The sequence below is a fragment of the Mustelus asterias genome, chromosome 1 (genome assembly GCF_964213995.1).
Source record: "Mustelus asterias chromosome 1, sMusAst1.hap1.1, whole genome shotgun sequence".
Lineage (NCBI taxonomy): Eukaryota > Metazoa > Chordata > Chondrichthyes > Carcharhiniformes > Triakidae > Mustelus > Mustelus asterias.
This window is the reverse complement of record NC_135801.1, coordinates 11791799-11817615: the sequence shown is the minus strand read 5'-3', so window position 1 is coordinate 11817615 and position 25817 is coordinate 11791799. Positions and strand designations below refer to the sequence as shown.

The 25817-nt window shown below is 46.9% G+C and overlaps 1 protein-coding gene across 5 annotated transcripts in view; it reads right to left on the bottom strand.

The window, feature by feature from the left end:
* The window catches only part of npnta (nephronectin a), a 76486-nt gene that overhangs the window by 12966 nt on the left and 37703 nt on the right, over window positions 1-25817 (bottom strand). For 4 of the 5 annotated variants that reach the window (XM_078209286.1, XM_078209305.1, XM_078209268.1 and 1 more), the window contains 6 exons: window positions 24494-24613; window positions 22212-22346; window positions 17488-17610; window positions 14441-14839; window positions 1758-1853; window positions 56-154 (listed from right to left, as the gene is read on the bottom strand). In XM_078209286.1, the coding sequence (XP_078065412.1) occupies window positions 56-154; window positions 1758-1853; window positions 14441-14839; window positions 17488-17610; window positions 22212-22346; window positions 24494-24613 (972 nt within the window). The remainder of the gene's footprint in view (window positions 1-55; window positions 155-1757; window positions 1854-14440; window positions 14840-17487; window positions 17611-22211; window positions 22347-24493; window positions 24614-25817) is intronic. The other variant, XM_078209277.1, reaches the window with a different exon arrangement.

Sequence of the window (25817 nt, the reverse complement as noted above, 5' to 3'; positions counted from 1 at the left end):
GTCGCATGTATCTGGGTGTGTGCAATGGTTTACCAAGTTCAATCATCTTGATTACCTGATGGGACTGGGACTCGGTCCCAGTGAATTCCTGATTCTTTCTCCTGGGTCCACCCACACATTCCGTGGTCAAAGTTGCAGCTGTTAATCAAGATCTCTGCCAATAAAGTAGAAAAAACACCATTTACGCCATTCAGTCTTGGAAAGCTAAGGATTGCGTGGCTTTGACAGGTTGGCTGTGGGTCTGAAATTTCGAGGCCCACCCTTCACCTTCAAGGGCACTGGTAATAACTGAGTGAGAAAGAGGCAGCGGGAACTTACTGAGAATGCGATTGCGCAAAGGGGCTGGTTGAGGGAGCGAGAGTGCCAGGAATTCACTGAGACAGGAGATAGGGGTCTCAGGTATCAGTTGCAGAGCTGCCGAGAACCACACATCACCCCACATTCTCCGCTTCACTTAGTTTGCAAGCAGCAATTAGATAGGGCACTCGGGGCGGGATCAGGTTATTGAGTTGGATGATCAGCCATGATCAGAATGAATGACGGAGCAGGCTCGAAGGGCTGAATGGCCTGCTCCTATTTTCTACGTTTCTACCCTGCATCATCCCCTTAGGGAAGGTCCAACGTATCATAAAATCAGGCACTTAAGTGGCCATCAGTGCCCCCTCCCAACCCCCTGGGAGTAAAGACCCAGGGGTCGGAAGTCTTGCCACCCGAGAGCTCCTCATTGCCAACACATCTGTTCTGATGATGCAACTTTCCATGTGCCAGTGGGGGTGCGGTGGCTGCAGTGTGCCCACCTGTCAGCAAGGGACCAGGCCACAGGTGAGTGAGGGCGGGATGGAGGTCACAGGAGGGGAGGGCAGGAGGTGGGGAGGTGGTGACAGCAAGTGCAGCCGAGTGGCTTTCAGCACACCACCCCTCCCAACCCCCCATCCCACCCCCAACTCCCACCTTCACGATGCTTGCTCGCTTGATCAGGCACTGAGTGCTGAATGATGAGAGTGGACCTCCCTACTGCCACCCACCCAGAGATTATCTCCCAGTATCAAAGGGCAGCTGTTCAGAATGTCAAGAGAGTGAAGAAAAAGGAGAAAATATGCACTGTTCTGAAATGGTGATGGACATTCTGCTCATGGACATTTGTGATAGATGATATTAATAAAGTTGACAATTTAAATTAAACTTACGTAGGTTCACCTGTAAAATTAGCAACTGCTCAATCGATAGCAAAAGGCAAGGGATTCAAACGTTTGTTTATTTATTGGTCACAAGTAGGCTTACATTCACACTGCAATGTGTGAATTTACTGTGAAAATCCCCTAGTTGCCACATTCCAGTGCCTGTTTGGGTACACAGAGAGAATTTAGCACGGCCAATTCACCTGACCTGCACATCTTTGGACTGTGGGAGGAAACCGGAGCACCCAGCGGAAACCCACGCAGACACGGGGAGAATGTGCAAACTCCACACAGACAGTGACCCAAGCTGGGAATCAAACCCGGGTCCCTGGTGCTGTGAGGCAGCAGTGCTAATCACTGTGCCACCGTGCCGCCAAAGCTTCGAACGCATACCTGCAATGTGGCCCCTACTAGGATTTGTTTAAACAAATGGAGGGAAGAGGGATGAAAGTGAAGGGAAAACAAAATTATAAACCACATCCTCCATGTCTGACTGGCTGGGCTGTGGGCTTTTACTTCACATCGCTGGAGTGCGGACAGGTCCAAACATAGCACAAGTGACAGGGTCAGAATAAATACCTTGGTCATCTGCTGCATCATTCTCCTCCGCACTAATCCCCTTTTCAATGTCAAGAAGGCCAAATAAAGCTCCGTTCCCTCCAGGCTGGCGTGGGACTGCAGAATGAATAAAGAGCTGTTAGATGCAACTAAAGATTAAACATGTTCATGTGGTCCTATAAGAGACTGGTGATTAAGGGGGGGGGGGAATGCAGATCTTCCCGCTCCTCTCCCCACCCCCGCTCTTTTCACTGTCCCAAGCAGGTCAGCCTGAAAAAAACATAGATCTTCAAACCTTTCCTCTGCTCTAATTGGTCCTGTGATACCATTTCCCTATCAACAAGCGGTGACTGTACCTTTAAAAACAACTGAAATTTCAAACAGTTCCACCTACTTCCCTTGGTGGCACCGTAGTTAGCACTGCTGCCTCACAGCGTCAAGGACCCAGGTTCAATTCCGGCCTTGGGTAACTGTGTGGAGTTTGCACATTCTCCCCGTCTGTGTGGGTTTTCTGTGGGTGCTCCGGTTTCCTCCCACAATCCAAAGATGTGCAGATTAGGTCCATTGGCCACGCTAAATTGCCCCTTAGTGTCCCAAGATGTGCAGGTTAGGTCCATTGGCCATGCTAAATTGCCCCTTAGTGTCCCAAGGTCTGTAGGTTATGTGGATTAACCATGCTAAATGTTATGGGGAATGGGGGGGGTGTAAGATGCTCTTTCGGAGAGTTGGTGCAAATTTGATGGGCTGAATGGCCTCTTGCACTGTAGGAATTCTGTGGCTCCAGGGCCAGTACAGCCTACTTGGTTTTTCCTGCTTCCATTTATATCTGTCTCATCCCTCAGCTATTCACACATTGTGGCCCATAGAAGTCTCTCATTGTGCCTCCTACTGTCTCTCACTAACGAGAATCCAACCATTTAATCTTCTCCTGTTTCTTAATTGTGCACATTACAGGCCACATCAGAGCAGGAGGAGGCCATTCAGCCCTTCGAGCCTGCTCCGCCATTCAATGGGATCGTGGATAATCCATGTTGACTCTGTCCAGTTATCCACTATTTACAAAATGTCCAGTTATCACATTCTTTGTGATAGATTCTAGCATTTCCCCTACTACTGATGTCAGGTTAACCAGCCTGTAGTTCACCATCTTCTCTCTCCCTCCTAGCTTGAATAGTGGGGTTACATTTGCTACCTCTCAATCTGCAGGAACCACTCCAGAATCTATAGTTCATGTATGTGTGTGCGTGTATGTATGTGCATGTGTGTGTCCATGTAGTTGTATTATGGGGAGGTCATGTGGCACAGTGGATAGCATCCAAACCACATTCGAGTCCCACCCCAGCACTCCATGGCCAAGAAAGGTGCGTTCATAACGCAGCCATAATGAGTAGCAATCTGCAAATCCCTCCAACACACGCCAATGACAGGCAATAAAAGTGGGAGGGATTCTTGGACAACCATGTGATGGAAAGGACATTGGCGCCTCCACCATTGCTATTCATAGCTTTGGACTACAACACGCACGTTAAAGTAAAATAAAAGCAAATTAATGCGGATGCGGGAATCTGCAACAAAACCAGAAAATTCTGAAAGAGCTCTCTCTGTGGAGAGTGAATAGAGCCAACGCTTCAAGTCTGGATGACTGTCATATTTATGCAGGTTGCCACAGTATTTTGGACTCACTAAGTGAATTGTAACTTGTGAATGTACATATATTGGCCCTAGATCTTAAACAGAAACATAGGAAATAGAAGGAGGAGGCCATTCGTCCTTCGAGCCTGCTCCACCATTCATTTTGATCATGGCTGATCATCGAATTCAATATCCTGATTCTGCCCCCCCACCCCTGCCATATCCCTTGATCCCTTTAGGCCCAAGAGCTATAAGTAATTTCTTCTTGAAATCACACAACATTTTGGCCTCAACTACTTTCTGTGGTAGTGAATTCCACAGATTCACCACTCTCTGGGTGAAGACATTTCTTTTCAACTCAGTCCTAAAAGGTTTACCCCTTATCCTCAAACTGAAATAAGTTTATGGGATCTTTCGTACCCATCAGAGAGGCAGGTGTGGCCTCAGTGTAAAGTCTCGTCCAAAGGAGAGTATGTCCAACAGTGCAGCAATGCTTTGAAATGTCAGCCTCGATGGCATGTTCAGTTTCTCTGGAACCTCCCAGGGAGCTTGAACCCGCAAACTTCCTACTCAGAGGCGAGAGTGCTACCACTGAGGCTGCCACATCCAAACAGAATGCGTTACCGGCTCCAAGTCCCTGAATTGGAAAAGGCTACAGCACTTTCTAGAAGTGAGGAGGATGAAGGGGTGCGCGAATGGGGGAGAAATGAATTACACTTCATTCCAGCAGCCAAACTATCAATTCTTCATTGCTCATGCTTCGGAGGAATTGAAAGAATTAAGAATAACATTGACACAAAGCCAGCAACTGGATGCGGCCTCTTCTCAAAAACAAATCTATCCTTGGCAAAAACACCAGGTACCTATTTAATTGCTTTTCTATTTGCGCTGCTGGTTTTTCGTGTCAGAATATTTTGTGTGCAGAATGGGGTCAATGCCAAGATTCCATTGGCTGTAATGAAGATTAGTGGCCAAACGAAACTACCCAGCATGCCACAGCTATGCTAGAAGAAGCTTTATCATTCCTCTCAGCGAGAGTACTATATTCAAACTGCCATGTGAGGCAACTTTCCTTTCACATTCACACCACGTGCTGCAGAGGCCTGAGTTATCTTTGGTGAATGCCAGTCGAATGAGATGTATGGTTATATCACACTGATGAACTGGTATTTGGTGTGGACTAGCTGCAAGCCAGGTCTCAAGCAGTCGGATGAATGTTAGTCACCGCCTCACGCTATGTGAATCTTAGACTCATCCTAGGTAGTTTGAGTGAGATCCAGAATTCTCTGTCCCTCTCAGTCTAATTGTTCCCCCAGGGCAGGGCAAACACGCAAAGAGATCTTTTCAATCAGAGTTCAAATTTGAGTCAGGGAGGGTGCACACTGAGATACTGGCGGCTGCTCCTTCAGAACAGCAAACACCCATTTAGAACCATAGAATCCCTACAGTGCAGAAAGAGGCCATTCAGCCCATCGAGTCTACACCAACTCTCTGAATGGACATCCCACCCATGCCCTCCCCTCCGCTCTATCTCCATAACTCCGCTAATCCACCTAACCTACACATCTTTGGACACCAAAGGGCAATTTAGCACGGCCAATCCACCTCATCTACGCATCTTTGGACACCAAGGGGCAATTTAGCATGGCCAATCCACCTCACCTACACATCTTTGGACACCAAGGGGCAATTTAGCATGGCCGAATCCATCTAAACTGCACTTCTTTGGACTGTGGGAGGAAACCGGGGCACCCACGGGAAACCCACGCAGACACAGGGAGAACGTGCAGACTCCACACAGTCACCCAAGGCCGGAATTGAACCCGGGTTCCTGGCGCTGTGAGGCAGCAATGCTAACCACTGTGCCACCCTTTTTCATTTCTGTGCTTTCCTTGTATTTCATTCATGGGATATGGCATTGCTGGCAAGGCCAGAACTTATTGCCCAACCATATTTGCCTTTGAGAGGGGTGGTGTTGAGCTGCCTCCTTGAACCACTAGTGTAGGTACACGCAAAGTGTTGTTAAAGAGGGAGTTCCAGGATTCTGACTGAATGACAGTGATGGATTGTCGATATATTTCCAAGTCAGAATGGGGTGAGTTGAAAGTCCAAGAACTTTCCAATCCATTGAAAAAACAGAAAAGCAAAAGCCTGTGTTCAAATCAATAAATGAACACCACAACCGAGGGGTAGCACAGTGGTTAGCACTGCTGCCTCACAGCGCCAGGGACGCGGGTTCAATTCCAGACTTGGGTCACTGTCTGTGTGGAGTTTGCGCGTTCTCCCTGTGTCTGCGTGGGTTTCCTCCGGGTGCTCCGGTTTCCTCCCACAGTCCAAAGATGTGTGGGTTAGCTTGATTGGCCATGCTAAATTGACTCTAGTGTCAGGGGGATTAGCAGGGTAAATATATGAGGTTACAGGAATAGGGCCTTGGGGAGGATTGTGGTCGATGCAGACTCGATGGGCTGAATGGCCTCCTTCTGCACTGTTGGGATTCTATGATTCTATGAACTCTCAGATCTCAAATTTATGAAGGAGAGCTAGTGTTCCTCAACTCAAGCATAAATTTATAAATACTGGGGTGTGTGTGTGTGAAGGGCCCACCGATATAGCAATTCCATCGATAGATCTTGGTTTGTGTTTTACTTTGCAGTTAGGAAGCTTGTCGAGATGTACCCAGGAATGTGCTGCTTCAAGAATGAGCTTTGGACTTGTCGGGCTATGAATGAGTACATCACCAGGCAAAATGAATGCAAAACATGACAGCAATTCTCGGAATGCCAACCAGGATGTAAACCTAATGGAGTTGATGAGAGCTTTCATAGCCTGGGTGATGTGGTCGGTGGGCGGTGTAGCTAGTTCAATCAATTAGATGCATTACATGGTACTTATTCAATCATAAAAATCATAGAAACCCTACAGTGCAGTCATTCGACCCATCAACAATCCCACCTAGGCCCTATTCCCGTAATCCCACACAACTACCCCACTAGTCCCTCTAACCTATGCATCCCTGACACTAAGGGGCAATTTAGCATGGCCAATCAACCTAACCCGCACATCTTTGGACTGTGGGAGGAAACCGGAGCACCCGGAGGAAACCCACACGGTGACGGGGAGAACGTTCAAACTCCATACAGACCATAAGATATAGGAGCAGAATTAGGCCACTCGGCCCATCGAGTCTGTTCCGCCATTCAATCATGGCTGATATTTTTCTCATCCCCATTCTCCTGCCTTTTCCCCATAACCCCGATCCCCTTATTAATCAAGAACCTACCTATCTCTGTATTAAAGACACTCAATGACCTGGCCTCCACAACCTCCTGCGGCAAAGAGTTCCACAGGTTCACCACTCTCTGGCAGTGACCCAGTGACAGTGACCCAAGCCGGGAATCGAACCCAGGTCCCTGGAGCTGTGAGGCAGCAGTGCTAACCGCTGTGCCATCGTGCTGCCCTCTGTGTAGATCTCGACAATACTGCAAAACATTCGATTGACAATCAGTCTGACCGACTTTCCACACCATTTTTATTCATGTTGACTGTAATGGACTGGCACATTCCTTTTACTTTATTAAATAAAATCAAGATCTGCTCCGTTGTCATTACAGATAAAACCTCATTCAGTTTTTTTCTATATTCTCTTATGCTGAAGGCAACGACAATTTTCCATTTGCATTGGTTGATAAAGTTCCTCCTGCCATCAGAGGGTTAAAAAAAAGTTACTGTGCAAAAAGAAATCTGAGAAACTTGGTGAGGAGATTGGCCAGCAAATTGACCTCTGGTTGGCCATGATGATTGCAGGAAATCTCCTCCTATTCTGAGCGCTGATGGCCTCTGTCTAAACTCAGCACACTGCGTAAAGTTGGCTATGATACAGCACCAAGCAGCCCAGCTCACTTACAGCTTGAACGTCACAACCCGGCACCGACGCTGTTGTCCCAAAGCAGAGATCAAGATGCATCGGGGGTTGGGGGAAGATTCCCAGAAGGGAAAAAAAAAGCACTGCCCTGAACTGGAGTTCCGTTTTAAGGTACGCCATCTCTCCTGTCAGTGCAATATGGCTGCTCAAGATGGCTGCCGATACCAAGCTGCACATGCACAGTCGTCTGCGCATGGGCGGCACCGTGGCACAGTGGTTAGCACTGCTGCCTCACAGTGCCAGGGACCCGGGTTCGATTCCCAGCTTGGGTCACTGTCCATGTGGAGTTTGCACGTTCTCCCCATGTCTGCGTGGGTTTCCTCCGGGTGCTCCGGTTTCCTCCCACAGTCCAAAGATGTGCGGGGTTAGGTGGATTGGCCATGCTAAATTTCCCCTTAGTGTCAGCGGGACTAGCTAGGGTAAATGCATGGGGTTATGGGGATAGGGTTGGGTGGGATTGTGGTCGGTGCAGACTTGATGGACCGAATGGCCTCCTTCTGCACTGTAGGATTCTATGATTCTGTGTGCCGGCATCCAATGGCTCCAATGCTGGGACCTGCAGCCTGGGACTCAGAGTGACAGAGTGGAGGGATTTGCAGACGAGAAGACAGCTTTTAGAAACACTCACTAAGATGACTGCGGTAAAACATCTCACTGAGGACGAGATTTCAGTTTCCCATCTGCAAATCCTTCCCTTCTAGTCCTCTGTAAAGAGGAGTTTCCAAAGTCCATCAGTGACAGTCCAGGATAAAAATTCACAACATGTTCTGCTCATGCAGCCTGGGCCAGTGATGACATTGCGTGCGCCCTGCTGCACACTTCCCCCAGTAAACATCATGGCTGTGAACCTAGGCCTGTCATCCGCATACAACAGTGCATAGAAACACACAAGCTACAAGCAGGAGTAAGCTATTCGGCCCTTCAAGCCTGCTCTGCCATTCATTCTGATCCTGGCTGATGCACAGCGAGAGTAGCAAATGCAGCCTCTATGATACTAGTTAACTAGGTAAAATATGTAGGGATATGGGGGTAGGGCCTGGGTGGGATTGTGGTCGGTGCAGACTCGATGGGCCGAATGGCCTCTTTCTGTACTGAAGGGTTTCTATGTTTCTATGATAGTTCAGACCCAGTAACAGGCATTTCCAGAGTTTTACTGGCTCTGTGTTTTCTTCAATTTTTTATAAACACCTTTAAAATTTCCCTACATTTCGCAAAGAGGAAAGTTTTCAAAGAGAACAAAGAAAATTACAGCACAGGAACAGGCCCTTCGGCCCTCCAAGCCTGCACCGACCATGCTGCCCGACTGAACTAAAACCCCCTACTCTTCCGGGGACCATATCCCTCCATTCCCATCCTATTCATGTACTTGTCAAGACGCCCCTTAAAAGTCACTACTGTATCTGCTCCCACTACCTCCCCTGGCAGCGAGTTCCAGGCACCCACCACCCTCTGTGTAAAAAAAACTTGCCTCGTTCATCTCCTTTAAACCTTTCCCCTCACACCTTAAATCGATGCCCCCTAGTAATTGATTCTTCCACCCTGGGAAAAAGCTTCTGACTATCCACTCTGTCCATGCCCCTCATAATCTTGTAGACTTCTATCAGGTCGCCCCTCAACCTCCGTCGTTGCGGTGAGAACAAACCAAGTTTCTCTGACCTCTCCTCATAGCTAATGCCCTCCATACCAGGCAACATCCTGGTAAATCTTTTCTGCACCCTCTCCAAAAGCCTCCACATCCATCTGGCAGTGTGACGACCAGAATTGAACACTGTATTCCAAGTGTGGCCTAACTAAGTTTCGATAAAGCTGCAACATGATTTGCCAATTTTGACCCATTACTGGGACAAAAGCTTTGATGTTCTTCTTTTCCCTCCTGTAACTGTCCTGAACTGGGATTATTGAGATGCCTATAATGTGCGAGCATCCATTGCTACTTCATCTTGACAAATAACAAAATTCTTGCTAAAAGGGGGTCAAGAAATATGAAGGAATATGGCGCAAGCAGCCCCATATTGGCTTTGGTTAGGAATAGATTCACCAAAACCATGGCAGCTGCCACTATGATCAGAGCACACAGTGATGTGAAAGGTAACAGCGGACAACCTCATTGGACAACTTCCCTCCCCAACCGCTGTCTCCCATCTTTGCACCCACTGTGTGACCCTCGCGAGTTCCAAAGAATTGCACAAACACGTCGGAATTCATTCCCAGGCCAATTGTTCCTTGTTAACATAACCACTGCCTGAAATAGACGAGGGTTTGGCTTATTGCTGTCAGGAAGCTGGCACAGAACTGAAGGAGCTTCAGCAAAAGGCCAAACTGCAGACTTGGAGCCAGAATGTCAGAACTAAGAGGAAATGGGCTCCGGCAGTATTGTTCACATTGGAGGGGCAGGAAGCCTATCCCAAGGCCAAAGCCTGAGGTTAGTAGAAAGTTGGCTTTCGTTAAGACAGTCGAGGCAGTTGTTTTGCTTGGTGACATGGCAGATGTGCCTTGCGATAATACCCCAGGTGCTCCTTCCAGCTACCCTCTCCCCATCTCTGCTGAGGTGTTGAGGGGAGCTTATCGCTAGCCCTGAAGGAAGGAAGGAGACCCCGAGGGTGATGGCAGAGCTGAGCAGCATTCGCTGAGGCCTTCACCCCGTCAGAGCCTGAGGGGCTGAATTCAAAGCCCTCGGGAGGGGCAGGTAGTGGGGCAAATGGGCACGGAGTTCACCAGCTGCATCTGGACCCTGGATGCCGGGGGAAGCATGGGGAAGGTTGAGGCTGGACAATATGCCCACAAGTCAGCCTCCAAGTTCCTGGAGGTGGTGGGGAACAGTGATGGCCGCCTGGTCGGTGGGATAGTAGTGGTTGGGGGGTGGGGCAGGGGGCAGCGGGTTAGCACACCAGGCAGCCAAGAGATCCTTAGAGGTCTTCCCTTCCTGTTTGGGTTCAGCTATAGCCACACGTCACCCTGTGCTGTCCCCTCCCTCAGGAGTGGTGGCCCAACTGCATAGGCTTATTTTATTGTAGATTTGGAGAGAGGACATCTCCATGTTGTGGCAACATCTCCTTCATGTACTCGCCATGGCATCCCGCTGCAGCCTCTAGAAGGCTCCCAAACCTACGTTCCACAGCTCAACTCCATTTACCCGTATTTGTTCCCTATCCTTCTTATATCGTTAACTAAATCCAGCAGCCTTTTGGTGGAGTGATTTCAGATTTTCACTATCCTTTGTGTTAAAAGGTGCTTAATTCCTGATTTCATTGCTAGATGGCTTAGCTCTAACTTTATACTTTAATTGTTCTGGACTCCCCCTCCACCAAAGGAAACAGCTTCCTTGGTATTTACCCCTGTCCCTTCAAACATTTTTAACACCTTGATGAGATTGTCCCTTAAATCTTCTTGAACTCGCAGGGAGAGAACCATCAATTGCAAAGGCTGAGCATTTTGTTCTATTGCCCTCTCTGCTGCCCTCCCTGTTGGGGAGGTGTAAATAGAGTTAGTTCAATAATGGCTACCCGCGAATGGGCATGTGTTAGTCCTGCTCCATGCAATGGACAACAATGCCAGTTCATGCAACCTGTCCTTAGGATTGAATCATTTAAGCCCCGATATTATTCTGGTGAATGAATTGCTACACCCCTTAGGGTTGTCAACCCTCCAGGGACGGAAGCTCAATCTCCAGGACACTGCTGTGTGCGACTCTGGAGAAAAACCATCAGGACATTAAAAAAAGTGTCATTTTCTTTGAACATTTCTCTTTAACAGATATAAAAAATATTGAAAATGGGGTGGGGGAGCGGGGGGGTGGTGGTGGGGGGAACTGTTTGGTTGATAGCCAAGCATCATCCAATTGGGTAATTAGTCTTTAGTTGGCGTAGGAAGGCATTGTGTCACAAGGATGGATGTGTTGGCCAACTAATGGCTTGGGGAGCAAGCCATATGATGAGCCCTCAAGGAATACATTGAGCTATAGTATCCCCAGAAGTGAAAAAAAACTGTTCAAGGTTGTTAAATCCCAGTAAAAATCAGTAATACTGGCACCACTAATACTGGAGTTCCTTCATAAGGTGTATAAGTGTTGTTTGGACAAGTATTACTGGTACCCTTCACTTCCACGAAATACTGTTTTCTTTTCCTTTCCCTACACTACATCCGCCCTGAGCTAGGCTGTCCAAAACATGAACACAGTACTCCAGATGGGGTCTGACCTAGACCCTACACTAATGAATCAGCTTCCTCCCCTTTGTACTCCATTCCCTTCAACATTAGTACTTTGTCTTCCCATTATATTTTGTGCTAAGACAGATGTCCCAGGGTCAGACTTAGAATCATAGAATTCCCACAGTGCAGAAGAGGCCATTCGGTCCATTAGGTCTGCACTAACTCTCTGACAGAGTATCTCACCAGGCCCTCTCCCCTACCCTATACCTGTAACCCCACACATTTCCCATCTAACTTACACATCTTGGGACACCAAGGGGCAATTTAGCATGGCCAATCCACCTAACCTACACATCTTTGGACAGTGGGAGGAAACCGGAGCACCCGGAGGAAACCCACGCAGACACGGGGAGAATGTGTAAACTCCACACAGACAGTGACCCAAGCCAAGAATTAAACCCAGGTCCCTGGAGCTGTGAGGCAGCAGTGCTAACCACTGTGCCACCCTATTTATTTATTTCCACTTACTTTTTAACAGCAAGGGCTTCCCAAAGGCTGTGTTACCTGTGGTTACAAACATGACTTTATCGGTGGCTCAGAGAGAACCTCAGGTTTAAATGTTTCAACATGGTAGAAGATTCTTGACCAGAGCGTAGACACGTAGAAGGCTGTCAGTTTCTAACCCCCTCAATTGCTGAATACAGATCATTCAATCCAATGATACATCAAACAACTTGGAATCTTGTATAAGCGACAGTATCACCGATATAGCAACAGTGCATGCCCAGGAGCCTAGCAAGGGGAATGGTGCACACTCAAGCCAAGGAGTGCTTGGACCTAGGGACGTGCTCTGTCTGTGTTAGATTAACCATCTACATTAACCCATTTTAAGCCACATATGGTAGCAATGGCTCAGTGACAGCATCAAAGTTACATCATGGATTCATGTCTCACTCCAGGGATCTGAGCACAAATCTTGGGCTGACACTGAGGGAGTGCTGTATTGTTGGGACTGTCACCTTGGAGGTCATATTTGCCATCTCAGAAAGATGTATAAAAGCCGACCTTTCAAAGAGTAGAGATATTTATCCCTCAACCCAACATCACCGAATCCTGGTGGTTATCATGGCGCTGTGTGAAAAGTGGCTTCAGTTTTTCCCACGTTATATTAGTGACAACGTCAGTACTGGGGAAGTTACTAGAGTCTATTATCAGTACATTTAGTTCCCGCTTCCAAATCACTAATATATAATGTGAACAGTTGGGTTCCGAGCACAGATCCCTGCGGAACCCCACTAGTCACTGACTGCCAATCAGAAAAAGATCCAATTATGCCAACTCTTTGCTTCCTATCTGCTAACCAGCTTTTTATCTATCTAACCACATCCACTGGTTCTCATAACTCAGCATTTGGAAAGCAGTGGTATAATCAGACAAAGTCAGCACGGATTTACAAAAGGGAAATCATGCTGGACGAATCTATTGGAATTCTTTGAGGATGTAACAAGTAGAGTTGTCCAGGGAGAACCAGTGGATGCAGTTTATTTAGATTTTCAGAAGGCTTTCAACAAGGTTTCACATAACAGACTACTATGTAAAGTTAAAGCACATGGGATTGCAGGTAATGTCTTGAAAATGGATAGAAAGCTGGTTAGCAGATAGGAAGCAAAGAGTTAGCATAAATGGGTCTTTTTCTGATTGGCAGTCAGTGACTAGTGGGATTCTGCAGGGACCTGTGCTAGGACCCCAACTGTTCACATTATATATTCATGATATGGAAGAGAGAACTGAATGTACTATCTCCAAATTTGCAGATGATACAAAGTTGGGTGGGAGGGTGAGCTGTGAGGAGGATTCAGAGATGCTTCAACATGATTTGGACAGGCTGAGTGTGTGGGCATTTGCATGGCAGATGCAGTATAATGTGGATCAATGTGAGGTTATCCACTTTGATAGCAATAAAAGGAAGACAGATTATAATTGAATGGGTGTAAATTGAGAGAGGTAGATACTCAAAGAGACCTTGGAGTCCTTGTGCATCAGTCGCTGAAAGTAAGCATGCAGGTACAGCAGGCAGTAAAGAAGGCAAATGGTATGTTGGCCTTCATAGCGAGAGGATTTGAGTATAGGGAAAGGGATGTTTTGCTGCAATTGTATAGGGCGTAGTGAGGCCACACCTGGAGTATTGTGTGCGGTTTTGGTGTCTTTATCTGAGGAAGGATGTCCTTGCTATAGAGGGAGTACAGCCAAGGTTTACCAGGCTGATTCCTGGGATGGCAGGTTTATCATATGAGAGACTAAGTCAGTTAGGATTATATTCATTGGAGTTTAGAAGAGTGAGAGGAGATCTCATAGAAACTTATACAATTCTAACAGGGTTAGACAGGATAGATTCAGAAAGAATGTTCCCAATGGTGGGGGAGTCCAGGACTAGGGGTCATAGTTTGAGGACAAGGTGTAAAAAAATGAGGTGAGGAGAAATTTCTTCAGCCAGAGGGTGGTGAATGTGTAGAATTCACTACCACAGAATGTGGTTGCGGCCAAACGTTGTGTGATTTCAAGAAGAAATTAGATATAGCCCTTGGGGTTAAAGGGATCAAAAGGTATGGAGGGGAAAGGGGGGATCAGGATATTGAATTTGATTATCAGCCATTATCATAATGAATGGTGGAGGCTCGAAGGGCCGAATGGCCTACTCCTGCTTCTAGTTTCTATGTTTCTAAAATTATACTTCGAAAGTGATTCATTGGTTTAAAGCACATAAAAGTGAGTTAAGGGGCCCATATAAATGCAAATTCTTTACATCAATCAATCAATCAATCAAAAAAATGACTCAGAGTACTAGTATTTTCCTGTCCCATAAATCCATGAATACAGTTGTCATTTCATAGATATCCCACTTTGTGCCTATCACCCTAACTCTGACCCATGATTTTCAGATCCCTAAGCCACAGACTAACAAGGTATACCGACATTGCACTGAAAGGATTGCCGTACTTACTGAAAACGTCTCCTCTTTGCCGTGGCACCTCGTTAGGGATCCTGTTGTCCACAGTCGCCGCTGTGGTTGAGGTTGTAGTTGCGAGTGTGGTAAAAGCTGTGGATGAGGTTGTAGTTGCGATTGTGGTTGAGGCTGTGGTTGCGAGTGTGGTTGAAGTTGTGGTCAAGGCTATGGTTGTGGTTCTTCTTGCAGTAGGGGTGGGACCTTCTGTTTTGACCTCTGGTTTCTTGGGAGAGGGCGGCGGGGTGTTAAATCTCCGCGCTGGGGTCACTGGGTTTATTTTCCTTTCAGAGACTGTGGGGGTGGTAGTCTCTAGGTCAACATTATTCATGGTTTCATTGTTGATTTTGGGTGGAGTTGGGGAAACTGAGAACTTTCCATTGATTCTCTGTCTGTCAACTGAAAGATAAGAGTGATAACGCCATTGATGAATGACTCCTTTGTAAATATTTTACTGTAAATCAACTTGCTCACAAAACTCAGTGACATTGCCTGTCAGTCCACCTGGCTACATATTGAATCGGGGCTATCATAGAATCATAGAATCCCTGCAGTGCAGAAGGAGGCTGTTCCACCCATCGAGTCTGCACTGGCTCTCTGATAGAGCAGGCCCATAACCCACTGTATAACCCCTTGCTAATGCCCCCCCTAACCTACACATCTTGGGACACTAAGGGGCAATTTAGCATGGCCAATCCAGCTAACCTGCACATCTTTGGACTGTGGGAGGAAACCGGAGCACCCGGGGAGAACATGCAGAGGAAACTTCACACAGACAGTGACCCAAGCTGGGAATTGAACCTGGGTCCCTGGCGCTGTGAGGCAGCAGTGCTAACCACTGTGCCATGTAGCTTCATGCTCAATATTTCTCACTCATGGCTTTCCATCTTTGCTCTGAGGCAGTTACTCACAAATATGGAGGAAGTACAGATAACCGGATGCAATATCTCAGTGGGACGGAAAATTCGATATCTTTTGTGTTAATTCCTTCCAAATCCAACAAGGTTGCTTTTCTGTTTGTTTCCAAAGTGCAATTGTTCCATGCTTCTGTCCAATTAACTTTATAATTATCATCTTCGAAATGTGGGGTAAACTGAATCCTCAGTTTACTTTATAAAGTGGAGATGTTAATGTGATAAAAGTTTTGATGCATTTACGGGGAAGCTAGATAATGTTATGACGGAGAAGGGAATAGAAGGTTACGGCGATAGATTTAGAATAGAGAAGTTGGGAGGAGTGGCAGGATAGGGTGGCCGTGATGTGGAAATGCCGGCGTTGGACTGGGGTAAGCACAGTAAGAAGTCTCACAACACCAGGTTAAAGTCCAACAGGTTTATTTGGTAGCACAAGCCACAAGTTTTCGGAGCGCTGCCCCTTCATCAGGTGAGTGGGAGTTCTGTTCACAAACAGGGCATATATGGATACAAACTCAATTTACAAGATAATGGGTGGAATGCGAGTCTTTACAGGTAATCAAGTCTTAAAGATACAGACAATGTGAGTGGAGGGTTAAGCACAGGTTAAAGAGATGTGTATTGTCTCCAGCCAGGACAGTTTGAGAGATTTTGCAAGTCCAGGCAAGTCGTGCGGGTTACAGATAGTGTGACATGAACCCAAGATCCCGCTTGAGGCCGTCCTCATGTGTGCGGAACTTGGCTATGAGTTTTTGCTCAGCGATTCTGCGTTGTCGTGTGTCGTGAAGGCTGCCTTGGAGAACGCTTACCTGAAGATCAGAGGCTGAATGCCCGTGACTGCTGATGTGACACTTCAGCAGTCACGGGCATTCAGCCTCTGATCTTCGGGTAAGTGTTCTCCAAGGCGGCCTTCACAACACACGACAATGCAGAATCGCTGAGCAAAAACTCATAGCCAAGTTCCGCACACATGAGGACGGCCTCAAGCGGGATCTTGGGTTCATGTCACACTATCTGTAACCCCCACGACTTGCCTGGGCTTGCAAAATCTCACTAACTGTCCCGGCTGGAGACAATACACATCTCTTTAACCTGTGCTTAACCCTCTCTCCACTCACATTGTCCGTACCTTTAAGACTTGATTACCTGTAAAGACTCGCATTCCAACCTTTATCTTGTAAATTGAGTTTGTGTCTTTATATGCCCTGTTTGTGAACAGAACTCCCACTCACCTGATGAAGGGGCAGTGCTCCAAAAGCTTGTGGCTTGTGCTACCAAATAAACCTGTTGGACTTTAACCTGGTGTTGTGAGACTTCTTACTAGGGTAGGGTGGCACAGTGCTTAGCACTCCTGCCTTACAACCCCAGGGACCCGGGTTCAATTCTGGCCTCAGGCGACAGTGTGCAGTTTGTATGTTCTCCCCATGTCTGCATGGGTTTCCTCCAGGTGCTCCGGTTTCATTCCACAGTCCAAAGATGTGCAGGTTAGGTGGATTGGCCATGCTAAAATTGCCCCTTGAGTGTCCCAAGATGTGCAGATTAGGTGGCTTAGCCATGGGAAATGTGTGGGGTGACAGGATGGGGAGAGGGTCTGGGTAAGATACTCTGTCAGAGAGTCAGTGCAGACTTGATGGGTTGATTGGCCTCTTCTGCACTGTAGGGATTCTATAAGCCCTAAGAAGGGCATGAATACCAACATGGACTGGTGGGGCCAAATGGCCTGTTTCTGTGCATATATCCTACGTAATCCTTATTGCTGTGACACACACAAACACACACAGTATTCAGCTGATGCGCATTAACAAGGGAGGCAGCTGTGCTCATTTAATTTGAGACATTGAAACTATGGTAAATGAAGGAAAAGGTGGACAATGTGTGAAGTTTAAGAGTATAAAGTCTAGGCTCCAGTTATATCTTCCGCCACTTTTAACACTCAGCCCTTCATGCTTGGGATGACTCTGTGAAAGACGTATCCAATTAGTCCCCCACCCCCCTTCTCCTCCCCCACCCCCGCAATGCTCTTCCCCCATTTTAACGCGTTTTTAACATTGCAAACTTCATTGGAAAGTAAGGAAGTATTTTACTACACACGAGATGCTTAACAGAGTGCCCTGCTTGAATTGAGGTACTTACATGTGCAGATGTAACCTCTGCCCCTGTAGCCAGTTCTACACCTGCATTCGTACGAGCCTAGGGTGTTCCGACAAATGGCAAAAGCACTGCATTTGTGTATCTGACTTGCACATTCGTCAACATCTGGAATGGAGAGGAACAAATGGGTCAATGTAGTCTTTCATTCCGCACAAACATCATGGTCACACGTTTGTCAATCTCTTAGAAAAAACAGCACAGAAACGGGCCAGTCAGTCCAACCGATCCACATTCAAGCTCCAGATCAGCCTCCCTTCCACCCTATTACATCTCACCCCATCAGCAAAAACCCTCTATTCCCATTTTGTCCTTCATGTTAGTTATCTAGCTTCCCCTTAAATGCATCGGCATTTGGGGAGGCGATGGCCTAGTGGTGTTATCGCTGGACTATTAATCCAGAAACTCAGCTCGTGTTCTGGGGACTCAGGTTCGAATCCCACCATGGCAGATGTTGGAATTTGAATTCAATAAATAAAAATCTGGAATTAAGAATCTACTGGTGACCTTGAAACCATTGTCGATTGTCGAAAAAACCCATCTGGTTCAATAATGTCCTTTAGGGAAGGAAATCTGCCGTCCTTACCTCGTCTGGCCTACATGTGACTTCAGAGCCACAGCAATGTGTTTCACTCTCAGCTGCCCTCCAAGGACTAGGGATGGGCAATACATGCTGACCATCCCTATAATAAAAGAAAAATCGACACCTTAACTGCTCACTTTGGTAGCGAGCTTCACCCACTAACACTCTCTGGGCAATGACATTTCTCCAAAATTCCTTATTGGGTTTATTAGTGGCTATTTTATGATTACAATCCTAACCCCCCAATCTGTGAGAATAAAATCTCTCTACATCTACTCTATCAACCCTCTGCATACATTTAAAGATATCCACCCACCACCTTTCACCCACCACCCCGTCCTCCACCCCAAGCTTTCTCATTTTGAGAGAAAAGTGCTCTTGCCTGTTCAATCTTTCCTAATATTACAATTTCTTAGTCTTGGTATCATCCGAGAAAAACATCTTTCTGCATCTTGTCCAATGTCTCCATATCCTTTTTGCAAGATGGAGACCATTTAAGTACATGACGATTAAAGGCTCAAAGGTTGTCAATTTGGACAAGATATTCACAGCTTGCCAGGGTAATAAATATTAATCTGGTATTATTGTCCCATGAGGAGAGTTTGAGGAGACTGGGTCTGTATTCTCGAGAGTTTAGAAGAATGAGAAACAATCTCATCAAAACATATAAGAGGGCTTTCCTTTTCATTCATTCGTGGGACATGGGCGTCGCTGGCTGGCCCGTATTTATTGCCCATTCTGAGTTGCCCAAGAGCAGTTAAGAGCCAACCACATTGCTGTGGCTCTGGAGTCATATGTAGCCCAGACCAGGTAAGGACGGCAGATTTCCTTCCCTAAAGGACATTAGTGAACCAGATGGGTTTTTCTGACAATCGACAATGGTTTCATGGTCATCAGTAGACTCTTAATTCCAGATATCTTTTATTGAATTCCACCATCTGCCGTGACAGGATTCGAACCCGGGTCCCCAGAACATTAGCTGAGTTTCTGGATTAATAGTTTAGCGATAATACCACTAGGCCATCGCCTCCCCAGCTGTGCAGGGTAGATGCAGGACGGTTGCTTCCCCTTGGTCGAGGGGTCTAGAACCAGGGGACCCAGTCTCAAAATAAGGTTTAGGCCATTTAGGACTGAGGTGAGGAAGGACTTATTCACTCAGAACAATGTTTGAAGTTCTCTACCCCAGAGGGGTGTGGAAGCTCAGTCATGAGCTAAAACTCTCCCGCCCTTCATGCCCCGCTGCCACTGCATGCTAGGTTGGAGAAATTGGCCTCAGCCAAATCTCCATTCACCGCAGTGGGTCCAGAGAATCCCACCGGTGTGAATCCAGCCAGAGAATTTCCCCCCACTGAGTATGTTTAAAGCAGAGATTGACAGGTTTCAGAGTAACAGTAAATTAATGGGTTATGGGGATAGTGTGGAAAGGTGTTGCTGAGATAGAAGATCTGCCATGATCAGAGTGAATGGCAGAGCAAGTTCGAGGGGCCGAATGGCCTACATCCTGCTCTTTCCTATGTTAGCATCACTACAGAGTCCAATTTCCAAAGCTTACTCTCAGGACATGATAGAAAAGGTCTTACTGTAGAATTATGTCAACTTTCTCTCCCATTCAAATCGACTACTGAAAATAAAACAAATGCTCATTTTTAAAGTGTTATCAACACATTTTTGGAAATTGTGTGGGGTCCTGGTTGACAAACCAACAAATAATGAAAGAAATTACCCAGTAAAATAAAGTAAAAAGAGCCCCTTGTTCATGTAGGATTGTGGTGGCATTTTGTGGAATTAATTGATCAAGACAGGGATGCAAGAAATAAAATAAGAATCGCTGTGAAATATTCACGTCAGCATTTCTCTTTAGGGATAATGTTTAATCTTGAGAGATATATTCAGTAAGAGACATCGGGAGGAGAATAGGCTTATTAGCGATAGGCAGCATGGTTTTGTGAAGGGGAGGTCGTGTCTCACAAACTTGATCAAGTTCTCTGAGGAAGTGACGAGAAAAATTGACCAGGGCAGGGCAGTGGATGTTGTATACATGGACTTTAGTAAAGCCTTCGATAAGGTTCCCCATGGCAAGCTGATATAGAAGGTGAAGTCATATGGGATCCGAGGCGAGCTGGCAAGATGGATACAAAACTGGCTTGGACACAGAAAGCAGAGAGTAGCAGTGGAAAGGTACTTTTCTAACTGGAGGTCTGTGACAAGCGGTGTTCCACAAGGATCAGTGCTGGGGCCACTATTGTTTGTAATGATTTGGAGGAAAATGTAGGTGGTCTGATTAGTAAATTTTCAGATGATATAAAAATTGGGGGAGTAGCGGATAGTGAAGAGGATTGTCAGGATACAGCAGGATATAAATCGGCTGCGGACCTGGGCCGAAAGATGGCAGATGGAATTTAACCCGGACAAATGTGAAGTGATGCGATTTGGAAGGTCTACTGCAGAAGGAAAGCATACAGTAGATGGTAGAGCCCTTAGAAATATTAGCATACAGAGGGATCGAGGCGTACAGATCCACAGTTCCCGGAAGATGGCAACTCAGGTGGTCAAGAAGGCGGATGGCATGTTGGCCTTCATCGGCTGGGGCATCGAGTATAGGAATTGGAAAATCATGTTGCAGCTGTATTAGACTTTGGTTAGGCCACATTTGGAGTATTGTGTACAATTCTGGTCGCCACACTACCAGACTGATGTTGATGCATTGAAAAGGGTACAGAAAAGATTTACCAGGATGTTGCCTGGTTTGGAGGATATGGACTATGACGAAAGGTTGAAAAACTTGGATTGTTTTCACTGGAGAATCGGAGGATGAGGGGGGAACCTGATAGTGGTTTACCAAATTATTTCAGGCTTGGACAGAGTGGATAGTCAGAGTCTTTTTCCCAGGGTCGAAGGGTCAAATACACGGGGGCATAGGTTGAAAGTGAGAGGGGGAAGTCTAAAAGAGATGTAAGGGGCAAGTTTTTCACACAGAGGGTGGTGAATGCCTGGAACACGCTGCCAGAGGAGGTGGTGGAAGCAGATTCTATAACAACGTTCAAAAGGCATCTGGATAGATACATGAATAGGCAGTGAATAGAGGGATATGGACCATGGAGAGGCAAGAAAATATTAGATTAGAGAGGCATCATGATCGGCACGGACTTGGTGGGTTGAAGGGCCTTTTCCTGTGCTATACTGTTCTTTGTTCTTTGAGACGTACAACATTAGGGAATTAATCGTGTCAGCACTGAGCACTCCCATGTGAGATCTGACAGAGACACTTTCACAGTAAAAGATCCTCCTGAACTTATCCCCCTGATCGCAGCAGTAGAGGATGGGCAGCTGGGACCAATCACACCTGCTTGTATGCACCTCCCCCTGGGGTCAGTGTGGAGCAGAAATCAGAGTTACGGTGGGATAGGGAGAATGACCTGAAGATTAGGGGTGGCGCAGTGGTTAGTACTGCTGCCTCACAGCACCAGGGACATGGGTTCAATTCCGGCCTTGGGTGACTGTGTGGAATTTGTACATTCTCCCCGTATCTGTGTGGTTTTCCTCCGGGTGCTCCATTTTCCTCCCACAGTGCAAAGATGTGTGGGTTAGGTTGATTGGCCATGCTAAATTTCCTCTTAATGTCAGGGAGACTAGCTAGGGTAAATACATGGGGTTACAGGGATAGGGCCTGGGTGGGATTGGTGTCAGTGCAGTCTCGATGGGCTGATTGGCCTCCTTCTGCACTATAGGCATTCTATGATTCTAGTCTATGATTAGTATTGCAGTTGTGGACTACATGGAGGTATTCAGCAAAGCGATTCCACCCCCCGATCTGCATTTGGTCTCCCCAAAGTAAAGGTGACCATGTCACGAGCAGGAAATAGAAGATGCTAAATTGACAGAAATACAAATAAATCATTTTTTTAAACTGGGAGGATTCTTCAGTTGCTGTTTTATTGCACTGGTGTTTTGTATGTGACAGTGACATTATTATAAAACAATCTAAAACTCGATGTGTGAGACATTGTGCTGTGATCCTGCGAGTGGAGAGGCTGTGGTTTTTCTGTCTATTAAAATACCCAGCACAAATGCACCTAAACGCCCAAATAAGCTGACAGCAGATCTGTCCGTTGCTAAGGAGACTCACCTCGACACTGGTATTTGCCATGGTAGTACCTCAGTTCAAAGCCATTGCGGCACTTGCAGTAGTAACTCCCAAAGGTGTTGATGCATTTCCGGTACTGCGGGCACACGACTCTCCCAGTGGCACACTCGTCAACATCTGGAAGGACACACACACAGGAGGGATTTGTTAGCAGGCCGCTGGTTAAATCAGTTTGGTGGGTTATCACAGTTCACAGCTCTGCATGGCTCAAGCAGGGCCACATCAGCAAGAGCTACTGCAACAGGGAGGAGTTCATAGAAACACAGAAGATAGGAGCAGGAGGAGGCCATTCGGCCCTTCGAGCCTGCTCCGCCATTCATCACGACCATGGCTGATCATCCAACTCAATAACCTAATCCTGCTTTCTCCCCATAACCTTTGATCCCATTCACCCCAAGTGCTATATCCAGCCGCCTCTTGAATACATTCAATGTTTTGACATCAACTACTTCCAGTGGTAATGAATTCCACAGGCTCACCACTCTTTGGGTGAAGAAATGTCTCCTCATCTCCGTCCTAAATGGTCTATCCTGAATCCTCAGACTGTGACCCCTGGCTCTGGACTCCCCCACCATTGGAAACATCCTCTCTGCATCTACCCTGTCTAGTCCTGTTAGAATTTTATAAGTCTCTATGAGATCCCGCCTCATTCGTCTGAACTCCAGAGATACAAGACACAGCCCGACACAGAGGTTACAGGATATAGTTAGGCTTCAATCCCACTCTCGTACTTCAGTGTGTTAAGAAAAGGTGATGTGTTAATGTGGCCTGTGGTATGCAGAGTGGGGTCTTTGGCTACGGGTGCACTGAGCAAGCTGCTATATGCCAGGCATGACATTCTTTGCTCTGTGGCCTTCCCCTAGCCACTTGCAAAGGTCAGGAAATCAAAAAGACAATTCTTCTCCGTGATTCCTCTGCTCTGGAATCCTCCCGATAAATCAAATGGCTGATGATTCCAGGCTTCAGAAAAAGCCGAACCAATTCTGTACATTTTAATGAAACCAAAACTAATCCAATACCATCCCCAAAAGTCAAAATAAAAAGACAGGAGCAAGAGGCAAGAGAAGAATTCTACACAAGAGAATCATAGAATCCCTACAGTGCAGAAGGAGGCCATTCGGCCCATCGAGTCTGCACCGACCACAATCCCACCCAGCCCAAATCCCCATAGCCCTACCTATTAACCCTACTAAGCTCCTGAAACTATGGGGCAATTTAGCATGGCCAGTCAACCTAATCCACACATTTTTGGACTGTGGGAGGAAACCGGAGCAGCCGGAGGAAACCCACGCAGACACAGGGAGAACATGCAAACTCTACACAGACAGTGACCCAAGCCAGGAATCGAACCCAGGTCCTTGGTGCTGTGAGGAAGCAGTGCTAACCACTGTGCCACCCCACTGTTACACAACAAGCAGCAATTAAATGGCTGCTGCCTTTGAGAATTCTGTTTTACCGATTGGTCAGTTTCTGTTGGCCAGCAATCTGGAGATTACAGAGGTGATTGTGAGGTTATTGTGATTGTGAAGGCCGGCAGTAGCTAGTAACTGATACTCCCAACCATGAATGGGGAAGCGGGCATGAACAGACCATTCAGTCCCTCAAGCAGTTTGGGTTCTTCTACTGAAGCACGGCCAATCTGTACCTCAACTCATATTTCCTGGGTTCTATTTCTGCCCCGTGATTCCGCAGTGAAGGCACACTGCAAAAATGTATTCTACTGCTCCATGTGGGCAGCACGGTGGCACAGTGGTTAGCACTGCTGCCTCACAGTGCCAGGGACCCAGGTTCAATTCCCGGCTTGGGGTCACTGTCTGTGTGGAGCTTGCACATTCTCCCCGTGCTTGCATGGGTTTCCTCCCGGCGCTCCGGTTTCCTCCCTCACTCCAAAAATGTGCAGGTTAGGTGGATTGGCCATGCTAAATTGCCCCTTAGTGTCCAAAGATGTGCAGGTTAGGTGGATTGGCCATGCTAAATTGCCCCTTAGTGTCCAAAGATGTGCAGGTTAGGTGGATTGGCCATGCTAAATTGCCCCTCAGTGTCCAAAGATGTGCGGGTTAGGGGGATTGGCCATGCTAAATTGCCCCTTAGTGTTCAAAAATGTGCGGGTTAGGGGGATTGGCCATAATCAATGCACGGGGTTACGGGGATAAGGCGGGGCAGTGGGCCCAGGTAGAGTGCTCTTTCGGAGGGTCGGTGCAGATGCAATGGGCTAAATGGCCTCCTTCCGTGCTGTAGGGTGAACAAGTCCTCCACATACGTACCCACACAGGTCCTTCTGTCTGATCCGAGGTGCAGTCCGGAAGAGGGGCAGCGACACCGAATGTCTCCATTCACCTCATCGCAGCCATACTGGCAGTTTGCCATTGCGCATGTCCGCGTGTCTGTCAAACAGCAACGGGCAAGTTAATTCACACACTGGCAAAAGAGAGTCATCACCTTCACCCAGGGAGAGAAGTCGCGGGCCCCGGCGTTCCGCCTGTTTCTGGGTCCTCAGGTGTGTCTGTCTGTGCGACAGAACCTTCAGGAGGTCAGAGGACAAAGACTGAATGCTTGAGAATCATATCTGTTCTGTGATCATCAGCAACTCTGAAGACTCTGCCGATTGCTGCTTCTGACTGCAATATATTTGCAACCTCTACCACGCAGCACAGCTTTATCATGACTTTCAATACCTCAAAAAACTAATAAAAAGCACCAAGATAGAGTGGGAGAGTAGATGAGTAGACAAAGGACAATAATAAGTCAATGGCAAAGACCCTTGAGAATCATGTGCAGCGTAAAACAGTTTTACTGGGTCACTACGAGTCCATTAAGCACTCCTGACCGGCAATATCCCCCCATAAAACCTGCTCGCAGTAAACTTTTATTAACAGTAAAATAAACAGAACTCCAGCCATGATTCCACCCAATGTTCGCAAGATAATTATGGATGACATAGAGCCCGGTCCATCGCATCCCATCCCAGAATGATATAGAAACAGACATATTAGGAACTGAGGTAGGCCATTCAGCCCCTCAAGCCTACTCCACCATTTGATAACATTGCCTATGTTATCCCAGTGACTACAATTCAAAAGTGCTTAATTGACTGTAAAGCGGTTTGGGACATTGTGAAAGGTGCTATATAAATGTAGCTTTTATCTGTCCTTCATTACACCGCACTGTGGGCAGAGTGACTGTCACCTTGGTGAAATAGAAGGCCCAGTGCTGACTCTCTAAGGATAGTTCATCACTGGTATTAGTAAAAGCGGCTACAAGGAAATCATTACATTTACAAAACAATTCAGCGCTGTCGATAACCACCACCCCTCTAACAACACCCCCCCACCCACGCCCCCTCCAGCAACAACACCTCCCACCAAGCAACGCCCCCTCCAGCAACAACATCCCCTCCAACCTCCCCACTCTGCACCCCCAACCTCCTCCAGCATAACCTATCACATTGGCAGCTGACAAACTGGCTTGAAAAGCTGATGACGCATATGTTGGTTGATCAGCCTCCCAAAGGAACAAAAGGTTAAACGTTTAACAGCCTAACCAGAATATTAAAATTAATTGCACCACTTTAGTTGGCCTCTTAGCCAC